A 12,500-nucleotide genomic window follows, 5' to 3' on the forward strand; every position below is an offset into this window, starting at 1 on the left:
GCTGCCGGGTGGTGTCGGGGCTGTGCCTTTTGGGGTTCACTGTGGGGTGCCTGGGCTCGGGGTGTGGCGCTGCGTGGGGCTGTGAGGTTCTGTCGCAAGGTGCCATGGCCAGGTGCCAGGCTGGCTGCTGCCTGTTACAGGTGTGAGTGCGTGCAGAGTGCCCGGGGCGGGTGGCTGGGTGGCACAGGGAGGAAATTGTGTCCCGGTGTAGAGCCGGCTGTGGGGTCTCCCCTCGATCCCACTGTGGGGTTGGAGCGGGGCTGGCAGCAGCTCTCCCTTGGCACAGCGTGCAGCCAGTGCCTGTGCCAGGGGCTTCTCCACCCAGCAGGGCTCAGGGGGCTCAGGGGGCTCAGGGGTGGGTGCTGAGCAGGTGCCCACTGTGCTGGCAGGCGGAGGAGTTCCACAGCCTGGTGCACTCCTTCCTGGGGCGCCTGACCGAGTCGGAGAAGACCCTCAAGTACGGAGTGTTCCCCGAGGAGGAGGCGGCTGTGCAGGAGTGCCAGGCCCAGCTGCAGGTGGGTGCCAGCCCCCACCGACCCCCAGCAGCCCCCAGGCTGGCTCCAGCTTTGCCCCAGGACCTCCATCACCGGGGTCAGCCAGCCCCAGCTGGGCTGTGGCATCCCCACAGCAAGATGGGGGATGTTGGGTGCCACCACTGAGAGATTTGGGATGCTGAGTGCCACCACACCAAGCACGCGGGGTTTGGCACCCCAAATGTCCTGAGGGGGGGAGATTTGGGCAGCCCCACCCTAACCCCCCAATCCCGGTGCTGCAGGGGGGTGTGGTGGAGTCTGGAGGGCTGAGACCTGACAGTGCCGTGTCCCTGTTCCCCCAGGAGCTGATGCAGTCCTTGCAGTGCCAGCAGCTGGAGCTGGAGTGCATCACCTCGCTGGGGGAGGAGATCCTCACCACCTGCCACCCCGACTCCGTCATCACCATCAAATCCTGGGTCACGGTCACCAAGAGCCGCTTCCAGGAGGTGAGACAGGTGCCCCGTCCCCATCCCTAGCCGGGGAGGCAGAGTGGCACCCTCACCTGGGGAAAGAGCGGCCCCATACCTGTCCCACTGCCCCACACCTCTCCCACCACCAGGGACTGCCAGGTGCAGCCCCCCCCAGCCAGAGCATTGCAGGATCTGGGGGTTCTTGGCCCCAGAGGGTCTTGGCCTTGCCAGTGTCACCCCATGGTCCCCCACCCTGTGGCCTCACGGGGTCACCAGGGGCCTCCACAGCCCCCTTGGAGGGTGGTGGCTCATTCCTGCGCAATGGTGGCCACCACGCTGAGGCAGGGAAAGGTGGGATCAGTGTCCTGGGACTCTCACCCCAGACCAGGCTCCCACAGTGGCCCAGAGGCTCCCTGAGTTGCTCTGGATTTGCAGGTGAGAGGCTCCTGGCACTCCTGGGACTGGTCTGGCCAGTTCAGCCGATCCCACACAAAGCCCTTGCTGAGCAGAGAGCTGCAGGATCCGCTCTGGATCTGCCCTGGGGCTGCCCCCTCACCCCACGCACCCCAAAATGCTAGGGCAGCTGGCATGGCCACGCAGCACAGACCTGGGGACCCTCGGCACGTGGGGGCAGCACCCCCAGCCCTGCCCCAGCTGCCCAGCAGGAGCCTGGTGCTGCCCGGTGTCCCTGCTCAGTATCCCTGCCCCATGTCCCTGCCCGTGTCCCTGCCTTGTGTCCCAGCCCAGTGTCCCTGCCCCATATCCCTGCCCCGTGTCCCAGCCCCATATCCCTGCCCCATATCCCTGCCCCATATCTGTGTCCCTGCCCCATATCCCTGCCCGGTGTCCCAGCCCCATATCCCTGCCCCGTGTCCCTGTCTTGTCTCCCTGCCCAGTGTCCCTGTCCATATCCCTGCCCGGTGTCCCTGCCCCATATCCCTGCTCAGTATCCCTGCCCCATATCCCTGCCCCATGTCCCTCCCCAGTATCCCGTGCCGTGTCACTGCCTGGTGTCCGCCTGCCCCGTGTCCCTGACCCCATGTCCCTGTCCCTGTCCCTGACCCCGTGTCCTGTCCCGTGTCCCTGCCCCGTGTTCCTGCCCAGTGTCCTTGCCCCATGTCCCTGCCCGTGTCCCTGCCCCATGTCCCTGCCCGTGTCCCTGCCTTGTGTCCCAGCCCAGTGTCCCTGCCCCATATCCCTGCCCGGTGTCCCAGCCCCATATCCCTGCCCCCATGTCCCAGCCCAGTGTCCCTGCCCCATGTCCCTGTCCCATGTCCCTGCCCCGTGTCCCTGCCCTGTGTCCCTGCCCTGTGTCCCTGCCCCATGTCCCTCCCCAGTGTCCCTGCCCCATATCCCTGCCCCGTGTCCATGTCTTGTGTCCCTGCCCGGTGTCCCTGCCCCATATCCCTGCCCGGTGTCCCAGCCCCATATCCCTGTCCCATGTCCCTGCCCCCATATCCCTGCCCCATATCCCTGCCCCATGTCCCTGATTCCATATCCCTGCCCCCATATCCCTGCCCCATATCCCTGCCCCATGTCCCTGATCCCATATCCCTGCCCGGTGTCCCTGCCCCGTGTCCCTGCCCCATGTCCCTCCCCGGTGTCCCTGCCCCATATCCCTGCCCCGTGTCCCTGCCCTGTGTCCCTGCCCCGTGTCCCTGCCCCATGTCTGTGTCCCTGCCCCGTGTCCCTGCCCTATATACCAGGCCGGGGGACCTTGGGGTGCGCAGTGGGGTGCCATCCCCGTGTCCCCATCTCCCTGCCCAGTGTCCCAGTCCCACGTCCCATCTGGGGGACCTTGGGGTGTGCAGTGGGGTGCCATCCCCGTGTCCCCATCTCCCTGCCCAGTGTCCCAGTCCCACGTCCCATCTGGGGAACCTTGGGGTGTGCAGTGGGGTGCCATCCCTGTCCCCATCTCCCTGCCCAGTGTCCCAGTCCCACGTCCCAGCCAGGGGACCTTGGGTTGCGCAGTGGGGTGCCATCCCCGTGTCCCCATCTCCCTGCCCAGTGTCCCAGTCCCACGTCCCAGCTGGGGGACCTTGGGGTGCACAATGGGGTGCCATCCCCGTGTCCCCATCTCCCTGCTCAGTGTCCCAGTCCCACGTCCCATCTGGAGGACCTTGGGGTGTGCAGTGGGGTGCCATCCCCGTGTCCCCATCTCCCTGCCCAGTGTCCCAGTCCCACGTCCCATCTGGAGGACCTTGGGGTGTGCAGTGGGGTGCCATCCCCGTGTCCCCATCTCCCTGCCCAGTCCCACGTCCCAGCTGGGGGACCGTGGGGTGTGCAGTGGGGTGCCATCCCCGTGTCCCCCAAGCCCCACCGGCCCCGGCTGCCCCGCAGGTGCTGAGCTGGGCACAGCAGCAGGGCGAGCGGCTGCGGGCGCAGGCGGCGGCGCTGGCGGCCGAGCGGGAGGACACGGAGCAGCTGCTGGACTGGATCACGGCGGCCGAGGAGGCGCTGGGGCTGCGGGACCAGGAGCCGCTGCCCGAGGAGGCCGAGCAGCTGGAGGAGCTCAGCGCCCAGCACGCGGTGAGGGACCCCGAGCCCGGCTGGCCACGAGGACACAGGGACCACCCTGACACACCCCAGCTGGCCACGGGGACAGCGGGACCCCCCCTGGGCACACCCTGGCTGGCCTTGGTGACCACGGGACCCCCCTGACACACTCTGACTAACCATGGTGACTATGGCACCCACCGACACACCCCTGCTGGCTATGGGGACTGTGGCATCCCCCTGACACACTCCAGCTGGCCACGGGGACCATGGGACCCCTCTGACACACCCCGGCTGGCCTTGGGGACAGGAGGACCTCCCTGACACACCCCAGCTGGCCATGGGGACAGCGGGACCCCCCCTGGGCACACCCCGGCTGGCCTTGGTGACCATGGGACCCCCCTGGCACACCCTGGCTGGCCATGGGGACTGTGGCACCCCCCAGACACACCCCAGCTGGCCTTGGGGACAGCAGGACCCCCCTGTCCCACCCCACCTTGCCTTGGGGACCGCGGAACCCCCTGGGCACACCCCAGCTGACCATGGGGACCGCGGGACCCCTCTGACACACCCTGACTGGCCATGAGGACAGCGGGACCCCCCTGACACGCCCCGACCAGCCCTGGGCCAGCAGCTGGCCTGACCAAGGGCTTTGGGGGGCACGGGGCTCGTGGGTGGTGCTGCTTGGGCACAGGGGGGTTGTGGAATACGGGGGGCTGTGGAGCATGGGGGGCTGTGGAATATGGGGAGCTGTGGAATATGGGGGGCTGGGGAGCATGGGGGGCTGTGGAATACGGGGGGCTGTGGAATACGGGGGGCTGTGGAATATGGGGGCTGGGGAGCATGGGGGGATGTGGAGCATGGGGGGCTGTGGAGCATGGGGGTCTGTGGAAAATGGGGGCTATGGAGCACAGTGAACTGGGGGGCTCTGGAGTATGGGGGGCTGTGGAATATGGGGGGCTGGGGAGCATTGGAGGCTGTGGAGCACGGGGGGCTGTGGAGCATGGGGGGCTGTGGAATATGGGGGGCTGGGGAGCACGGGGGGATGTGGAGCATGGGGAGCTTTGGAAAATGGGGGCTGTGGAGCCCAGTGAACTGGGGGGCTCTGGAGTATGGGGGGCTGTGGAATATGGGGGGCTGGGGAACACAGGGGGATGGGGAGCACGGGGGGCTGGGGGGCTCTGGAGCACGGGGGGGCTGTGCCAGCCCACGCTCAGTGCCAGTGCCCCTCCCCAGGTGTTCATGGAGGAGCTGAACCGCAAGCAGCCTGACGTGGAGAAGGTCACCAAGAGCTGCAAGAGGAAGCTGGCGGTGGATCTGGGCCCCCCGGCCACCCGCCGACTGGCCACACGTAAGGAGCCCCTTCATCACCCCCCTCCCACGGCCCGGACCCCCCGGCCGCCCCCTCACCGCGCTCTCCGCAGGTCGCCGCAGCGGCGGGAAGGCGCAGGGCACGGCGGCAGTGCCGCTCGGGGCGCTGGAGCCCCAGACACCCCTGATGGCCCAGCTCCTGCACCGCTGGCAGCAGCTCTGGCTGCTGGCCCTGGACCGGCAGTACCGGCTGGAGACGGCCCTGCAGCGCCTGCGGGAGGTAGGGCTGGCACCCGGGGGTCCCCTGCCCTGGGGGTCCTGAGTAGCTCCCCTCATCTCCTGCCCATGGGTGCCCCCAGGCCAGGTCAGATGCAGGTGGGGTCAGCAGCCCCAGACCCTGTCCCTGCAGGGGTCTGTCCCTTGTCCCTGTCCCTACCTCGCCTGTCCCTGTCCCTCCCATGGGTGCACCTTGACATCCCAGAGGGGCTGCTGGAGCCCCGTGCACCACGCGGGGGGGGGGGTCCTGGGCAGAGACCCCTCCCTCCCACCCCTTACAGCCCTGTCAGGGCCAGGGCTGGGAGCAGCCAGGCTGTGGAGCTGAGGCTGACCGCGGGCACAGCGTGGTGAACTGGGGGGGTGTGAGGGGGGCGTGAGGGGGTCCTGCTGTCCTCTTCATCCCCTCTGTGCCCCTCCCAGCTGGAGGAGTTCGCGCACTTCGACTTCGGGGTCTGGAGGAAGCGCTACATGCAGTGGATCAGCCAGATGAAGTCCCGCGTGCTGGATGTGTTCCGCGGCATCGACCGGGACCAGGACGGGCGCATCAGCCAGCGGGAATTCATCGAGAGCGTCCTCGCCTCCAGTGCGTGCCCGGGAGGGGGCTGGAGGAGGCTGAGGGGCTGGCACGGGTGGGGCTGACGGTCTCTGTACCCCCCCCCAAGAGTTCCCCACCAACGTCCTGGAGATGAACGCCGTGGCCACCATCTTCGACATGAACGGCGACGGCTTCATCGACTACTACGAGTTCGTCAGCGCCCTGCACCCCAACCGGGACCCGCTGCGCCGCTCCGCTGACGCCGATCAGATCCAGGACGAGGTCTGGGGCGGGTCAGCGAGGGTGGGGGGCGGCTGGAAGGGTGGGGGCCCCGCCCGGGGCTGAGCTGAGCGTGGCCCCGCAGGTGAACCGGCAGGTAGCCCAGTGCAACTGCGCCAAGCGCTTCCAGGTGGAGCAGATCAGCGCCAACAGGTACCGGGTAAGTGCCCAGCCGGGCTCCTGGCTTGCTCTGACACCTGTGCCCAGCCCCGTGCCCCGTGCGGGGGTCCTGCAGTGCCCCTGTGCCAGGGCAGCGAGGGGGCACATTCCCGTGCTCCATGCGGGGGTCCTACAGTGCCTGTGTGCCAGGGCAGCAAGGGGGCACATCCCCATGCCCTACACAGGTGTCCTGCAGTGCCCGTGTGCCAGGGCAGAGAGCGGGCACATCCCCATGCCCTACACAGGGGTCTTGCAGTGCCCGTGTGCCAGGGCAGCGAGGGGGCACATCCCCGTGCCCCGCACAGGGGTCCTGCAGTTCCCATGTGCCGCGACAGGGAGGGGGCACATCCCCGTGCCCCGTGCGGGGGTCCTGGAGTGCCCGTGTGCCAGGGCAGGGAGGGGGCACATCCCCATGCCCCGTGCGGGTGTCCTGCAGTTCCCATGTGCCGCGACAGGGAGGGGGCACATCCCCGTGCCCCGTGCGGGGGTCCTGGAGTGCCCGTGTGCCAGGGCAGGGAGGGGGCACATCCCCATGCCCCGTGCGGGTGTCCTGCAGTGCCCGTGTGCCAGGGCAGCAAGGGGGCACGTCCCTGTGCCCCGCACAGGGGTCCTGCAGTGCCCGTGAGCCAGGGCAGGGAGGGGGCACATCCCCGTGCCCCATGCAGGGGGTCCTGCAGTTCCCATGTGCCAGGGCAGCGAGGGGGCACATCCCCGTGCCCCGTGCGGGGGTCCTGGAGTGCCCGTGTGCCAGGGCAGGGAGGGGGCACATCCCCATGCCCCGTGCGGGTGTCCTGCAGTGCCCGTGTGCCAGAGCAGCGAGGGGGCACATCCTCATGCCCCGCACAGGGGTCCTGCAGTGCCCGTGAGCCAGGGCAGGGAGGGGGCACATCCCCGTGCCCCATGCAGGGGGTCCTGCAGTTCCCATGTGCCAGGGCAGCGAGGGGGCACATCCCTGTGCTCCATGTGGGGGTTCTGCAGTGCCCGTGTGCCAGGGCAGGGAGGGGGCACATTCCCATGCCCCGTGTGGGGGTCCTGCAGTGCCCGTGTGCCAGGGCAGCAAGGGGGCACATCCCCATGCCCCGTGCGGGGGTCCTGCAGTGCCCGTGTGCCAGGGCAGCGAGGGGGCACATCCCCGTGCCCCACGCAGGGGTCCTGCAGTGCCCGTGTGCCAGGGCAGCGAGGGGGCACATCCTCATGCCCCGCACAGGTGTCCTGCAGTGCCCGTGTGCCAGCGCAGGGAGGGGGCACACCCCTGTGCCCTGTGAGGGGGTCCTGCAGTTCCCGTGTGCCGGGGCAGCGAGGGGGCACATCCCCATGCCCTGTGCGGGGGTCTTGCAGTGCCCATGTGCCATGGCAGTGAGGGGGCACATCCCCATGCCCCGAGCAGCCTGGCCCCTGTGTGAGGGCAGTGCCAGTGGGGCCGGAGGGGCCGCAGGGAGGCGCAGGTCTGGGTGCTGCCGCCTGCTCTGTCGCCCCTTGCCCACGGCCAGCCCTGCCCAAGTCCCCAGCTTGCCCCAGCGTCCCTGTCCCCGCAGTTCGGGGAGTCCCAGCAGCTGCGGATGGTGCGGATCCTGCGCAGCACCCTCATGGTGCGGGTGGGCGGCGGCTGGATCGCCCTGGACGAGTTCCTGGTGAAGAACGACCCCTGCAGAGGTGGGTGTGGGGGTCCCACACCGGGCATTCTTGCAGCGGGGTCCCTCCGTGCCTGGCGCGGTGCCTGCGGGGCAGTGGGGGCCGTGGGGGGCACAGCACTCCCCGGGGTCTCGCACTGCTGGCACGCCATCACTCGCCTCCTCCGTTGTCCCCAGTGAAGGGAAGGACCAACCTGAAGATCAACGAGAAGTACCTGTCCTCCGACGTCTTCGGAGCCGCGGCCAGGTGTGCCGGGAACCAGTCGGCCTCCTCCTCCAAAGTGCTGTCCCCGAGCCGCTCCAACTCCAGCCTCAGCCTCTACAGCAGCGCCTCGGCCCCCAGCAGCCCCCTGGCCAGGAAGGTACGGGCCCCCTGAAGTCCCGAGCCCCCCCAACCCACCCGCCGCGGGCTCTGACCCTCACCCTCACCCTCCCCAGTCGGTGCTGCGGAGGACGCGCTCCGGGGACCGCTGTCCGCGCTCCCGGGGCTCGGGATTGCCCGACGGAGCCGAGCTGCAGTTCACCGCGGCCGAGGAGAGCCTGGCTGTGGCCCCCCCAGGTGAGCGCCGTGGGGCTGGGGGGCACGGGGAGCCGGGCTCGGTGCGCGCTGTGCCGCAGAGCGGCGGGGCTGTCCCCGGAGCCGGGGGCGGGAGAGCTCCGTGCTCCAGCCCGTCCGTGCCCTCGCAGAGCCGCCCGAAGGGTCCCCTCCGGAGCGCTGCAGCCCCTGCCGCTGACCCCCGCGCCCGCCCTGCGCCCAGCACCCTCGGCCGGCCCCACTCAGGACCCTCCTCCACGGAGCTGGAGGGCGGCGAAGCCGCGGCCGCGCCCCCCGCGGGTCTCCGGCCCGGCGCTGCGGCCCCCCGAGCGGGGCTGAGCTGTACGGCCGTCACCGATCCCGCCGCCGGGGCCCGTTCCAGAGGATATGCAAGTATCTCCCGACACCCAGCGAGCCCCCGGGCTCCGGTCTCCCGCCCCGCGGCTCCAGCGGGCAGCACGGGGCGGGTCTGAGCCCCGGTGCCCCGCTCCGAGCGCCCGGGGCTGCGGGACCAGCCGGGCACCCCCTGCCCTTCTCCCGTGCTGCCAGCTCGGGGTGGCTGCGGCACCCCCGGCACTGGGCCTTGCTCACGGGGGTCCCCATCGTGCCTCCCACGCCCCGGCGGGAGGCGGCCGGGCTCGGTAGCCGGGCACCGGGACCCCCGGGCGGATGCCGAGCCCCGTTTCTGGTGCTAACCCTCACCCCTCGGCCTTCGGTGTGCGCGCACGGGCCCCCTGCTCCGGCCGCCCCCTGCCCCGGGGGTCCCGCGCCGCCGCGGGGCTGCGCTCCGGTCCCAGCGGCGGCACCGGGGGCAGCGGGACCCCCGCCCCAATGCCGCATGCCCGCGCCACCCCGCTAACCGGAGAGCAGTAGAGCTGAATGTAACCCCGGCCGGGCCCGCCCGCCGCCACAATAAACTGTAGTGAGGTTCCTTTTTCTACCAGCGCCCCGTCTGTCTGTCTGTCCGTCCGTCCGTCCGCCCGTCAGTCTGCGCGGGAACGGGCTCCGCGCCATCCCTCGGCCTGCTTGCCCCTCTGCCCAAGGAGGGGTCTGTCGGTCTGTCTGTCTGCTTGAGGCGGGAGGCTGCAGTCCGTCAGTCTGTCTGTGTGTTCAGGACAAGGGGCTGCAGTCCGTCAGTCTGTCTGTGTGCTCAGGACAAGGGGCTGCAGTCTGTCAGTCTGCCTGTCTGGACAAGGGCCTGCAGTCCATCAGTCTGTCTGTGGGTCTGGACAAGGGCTGCAGTCCATCTGTCCATCTGCTCAGCACAAGGGGCTGCAGTCTGTCAGTCTGTCTGTCTGGACATGGGGCTGCGGTCCATCAGTCTGTCTGTCTGGACAAGGGGCTGCAGTACGTCAGTCTGTCTGTGTGCTCAGCAAAAGGGACTGCAGTCCGTCAGTCTGTCTGTCTGGACAAGGGGCTGCAGTCCATCAGTCTGTCTGTCTGGACAAGGGGGTTGCAGTCCATCAGTCTGTCTGTGTGTTCAGGAAAAGGGGCTGCAGTCTGTCAGTCTGTCTGTGTGTTAAGGACAAGGAGCTGCAGTCAGTCTGTCAGTCTGTCTGCTCAGCACAAGGGACTGCAGTCTGTCAGCCTGTCTGTGTGCTCAGGACAAGAGGCTGCAGTCCGTCAGTCTGTCTGTGTGTCTGGACAAGAAGCTGCAGTCCATCAGTCTGTCCATCTGACCAGGACAAGGGGCTGCAGTCCGTCAGTCTGTCCATCTGACCAGGACAAGGGGCTGCAGTCTGTCAGTCTGCCTGTCTGGACTAGGAGTTGCAGTCCGTCAGTCTGTCTGTCTGTCTAGACAGGCACTACAGTCCGTCAGTCTGTCCACCCCTCCCTGTGCTCTCAGGGCAGGCAATATCCCCACACCACAGCAGGCGCACACCCCCGCGGTGGCACCCGGTGGCCGGGCAGGGCCGGGTGTGCCCCAGCCGGTGGCACCGGAGCCGCGGCTGCCAAGCCCCGGGCGCTGCGGCGGTGCCAGCGCCGCGTCCCCTCCTTTCCGAGGAAGGCATTGCTGGCATTCCTGCTGGCATTCCTGCTGGCACCAGCGCCCACCGTGGGCAGCGCAGGGCGAGGCCAGGTCCCTGTCCCGGCGTGCTGGCAGCTTTCTGGGCACCCCGCAGCCTTGAGGGCACCGGGTGTGCCCTGTCCAGCACGGTCCTGGCAGCTGTGCATGCAACACCTGAGTGTCCCTGTCCAGCACGGTCCTGGCAGCTGTGCATGCAACACCTGTGTGCCCTGGCCAGCACGGTCCTGGCAGCTGTGCATCCATCACCTGAGTGTCCCTGTCCAGCAGGGTCCTGGCAGCTGTGCATCCATCACCTGAGTGTCCCTGTCCAGCACGGTCCTGGCAGCTGTGCATCCATCACCTGCGTGTCCACATCCAACACAGTCCTGGCAGCTGTGCATCCATCACCTGAGTGTCCCTGTCCAGCACGGTCCTGGCAGCTGTGCATCCATCACCTGTGTGTCCATGTCCAGTACGGTCCTGGCAGCTGTGCATCCATCACCTCTGTGTCCATGTTCAGCACGGTCCTGGCAGCTGTGCATCAATCACCTGCATGACCCTGGCCAGCACGGTCCTGGCAGCTGTGCATCCATCACCTGAGTGTCCCTGTCCAGCAGGGTCCTGGCAGCTGTGCATCCATCACCTGCCTGTCCCTGTCCAGCACGGTCCTGGCAGCTGCGCATCCATCACCTGAGTGTCCCTGTCCAGCACAGTCCTGGCAGCTGTGCATCCACCACCTGAGTGTCCATGTCCAGCACGGTCCTGGCAGCTGTGCATCCATCACCTGCCTGTCCCTGTCCAGCAGGGTCCTGGCAGCTGTGCATCCATCACCTGCATGTCCATGTTCAGCACGGTCCTGTCAGCTGTGCATCCATCACCTGAGTGTCCTCATCCAGCACAGTCCTGGCAGATGTGCATCCATCACCTGAGTGTCCCTGTCCAGCACGGTCCTGGCAGCTGTGCATCCATCACCTGAGTGTCCCTGTCCAGCACAGTCCTGGCAGCTGTGCATCCACCACCTGAGTGTCCCTGTCCAGCACGGTCCTGGCAGCTGTGCATCCATCACCTGTGTGTCCATGTCCAGCAGGGTCCTGGCAGCTGTGCATCCATCACCTGCGTGTCCATGTCCAGCAGGGTCCTGGCAGCTGTGCATCCATCACCTGCGTGTCCATGTCCAGCAGGGTCCTGGCAGCTGTGCATCCATCACCTGAGTGTCCCGATCGAGCACAGTCCTGGCAGCTGTGCATCCATCACCTGAGTGTCCCTGTCCAGCACGGTCCTGGCAGCTGTGCATCCATCACCTGCGTGTCCATGTCCAGCAGGGTCCTGGCAGCTGTGCATCCATCACCTGCGTGTCCATGTCCAGCAGGGTCCTGGCAGCTGTGTGTGTCCCTGTCCCTGATGGGATGTGCCCTGCTGCCTGTCGGGATGGGATGGGTTTCTGGAGGCTCTGGTTTGTGTCCCCACTCCAAGAGGTGAGCATGGGGTCTGTCCTCAGGCATTGCAGCACCAGGACCCTCACCTGGCACCTTGGGGGAGTCCCAGACCCCGCACACGAGGGCTGTGGCTGCTGTCTTTGATCCCCAGCCAGCACTGCCTGACTGTCCCCTCCCAATCCCCTTGGTCACCTGGCCATGTCCTCATGGCTTCCAGCTCTGTTTTTGCACTCTTTCACCCTAAAACCCTCTCTCCATGATTTCCTTTCTGAATAAGCACGGAGCCAAAGTGTCCAGGACTGGCATTGTACCTGTGCTGGGCACGGAGCAGCCCTTGGCACAGGTCAGGAGCTGTTGCCACAGCCACCCAAGAGCAGGGCTGAGCCCAGGGCTCTCGGTGCCACATCTGCCAACACATCCCGGGCTGGAGCCGCCAGCGCGAGTTGCGTTGCACATTCCTTTGCCCATGGAAATCTCACCCACATTCCTGTGCCCATGGAAATCTCACCCACCACTCCCAGCTGGGGCAACGTGCCTGGCACCACCGGCAGCACCGGCAGCACGGCTGTGCCAGGCGCATCCCGAGCCCCAGGCAGCGGCGCTGGCTTGGGAAGCGCGGGCAGCAGGCACGGCGTGGCGGGGCCCACACCAAACTGCTTTGTGTTCTCGCTGCGGTGCAGCCCCGGGCAGGAGACACGAGCTGCTGTGCCCTGCCAACGAGGCTGGCAGTGGTACAACAGATGGCACACCCACACGGGCACACGGGAACCTCACCCACTTGGAAATTCAGCGTGCTCAGGGAGAGGGGTGGGGAGGGGGGATGTGCTGGGAGAGCCCCTGTGGCTCTCCGGGGTTGGGGCTGAGTTTGAGGGATCACACTGCCAGGGCAGC

At 67.9% G+C, this 12,500-nt stretch overlaps 1 protein-coding gene across 1 annotated transcript in view; it reads left to right on the top strand.

Annotated features, from left to right (window-relative positions):
• The window catches only part of PLEC (plectin), a 74,987-nt gene extending 66,604 nt beyond the window's left edge, over positions 1-8,383 (top strand). Inside the window, 12 exon segments of the mRNA XM_050984870.1 lie at positions 159-515; positions 836-979; positions 3,284-3,472; positions 4,676-4,790; positions 4,864-5,030; positions 5,447-5,609; positions 5,689-5,843; positions 5,926-6,000; positions 7,535-7,652; positions 7,808-7,992; positions 8,069-8,189; positions 8,318-8,383. Of these exon segments, the coding sequence (XP_050840827.1) occupies positions 159-515; positions 836-979; positions 3,284-3,472; positions 4,676-4,790; positions 4,864-5,030; positions 5,447-5,609; positions 5,689-5,843; positions 5,926-6,000; positions 7,535-7,652; positions 7,808-7,992; positions 8,069-8,189; positions 8,318-8,364 (1,836 nt within the window). The 3' untranslated portion in view covers positions 8,365-8,383.
• The last annotated feature ends 4,117 nt before the right edge of the window (positions 8,384-12,500 follow it).

The sequence above is a fragment of the Serinus canaria genome, chromosome 25 (genome assembly GCF_022539315.1).
Source record: "Serinus canaria isolate serCan28SL12 chromosome 25, serCan2020, whole genome shotgun sequence".
Taxonomy (NCBI): domain Eukaryota; kingdom Metazoa; phylum Chordata; class Aves; order Passeriformes; family Fringillidae; genus Serinus; species Serinus canaria.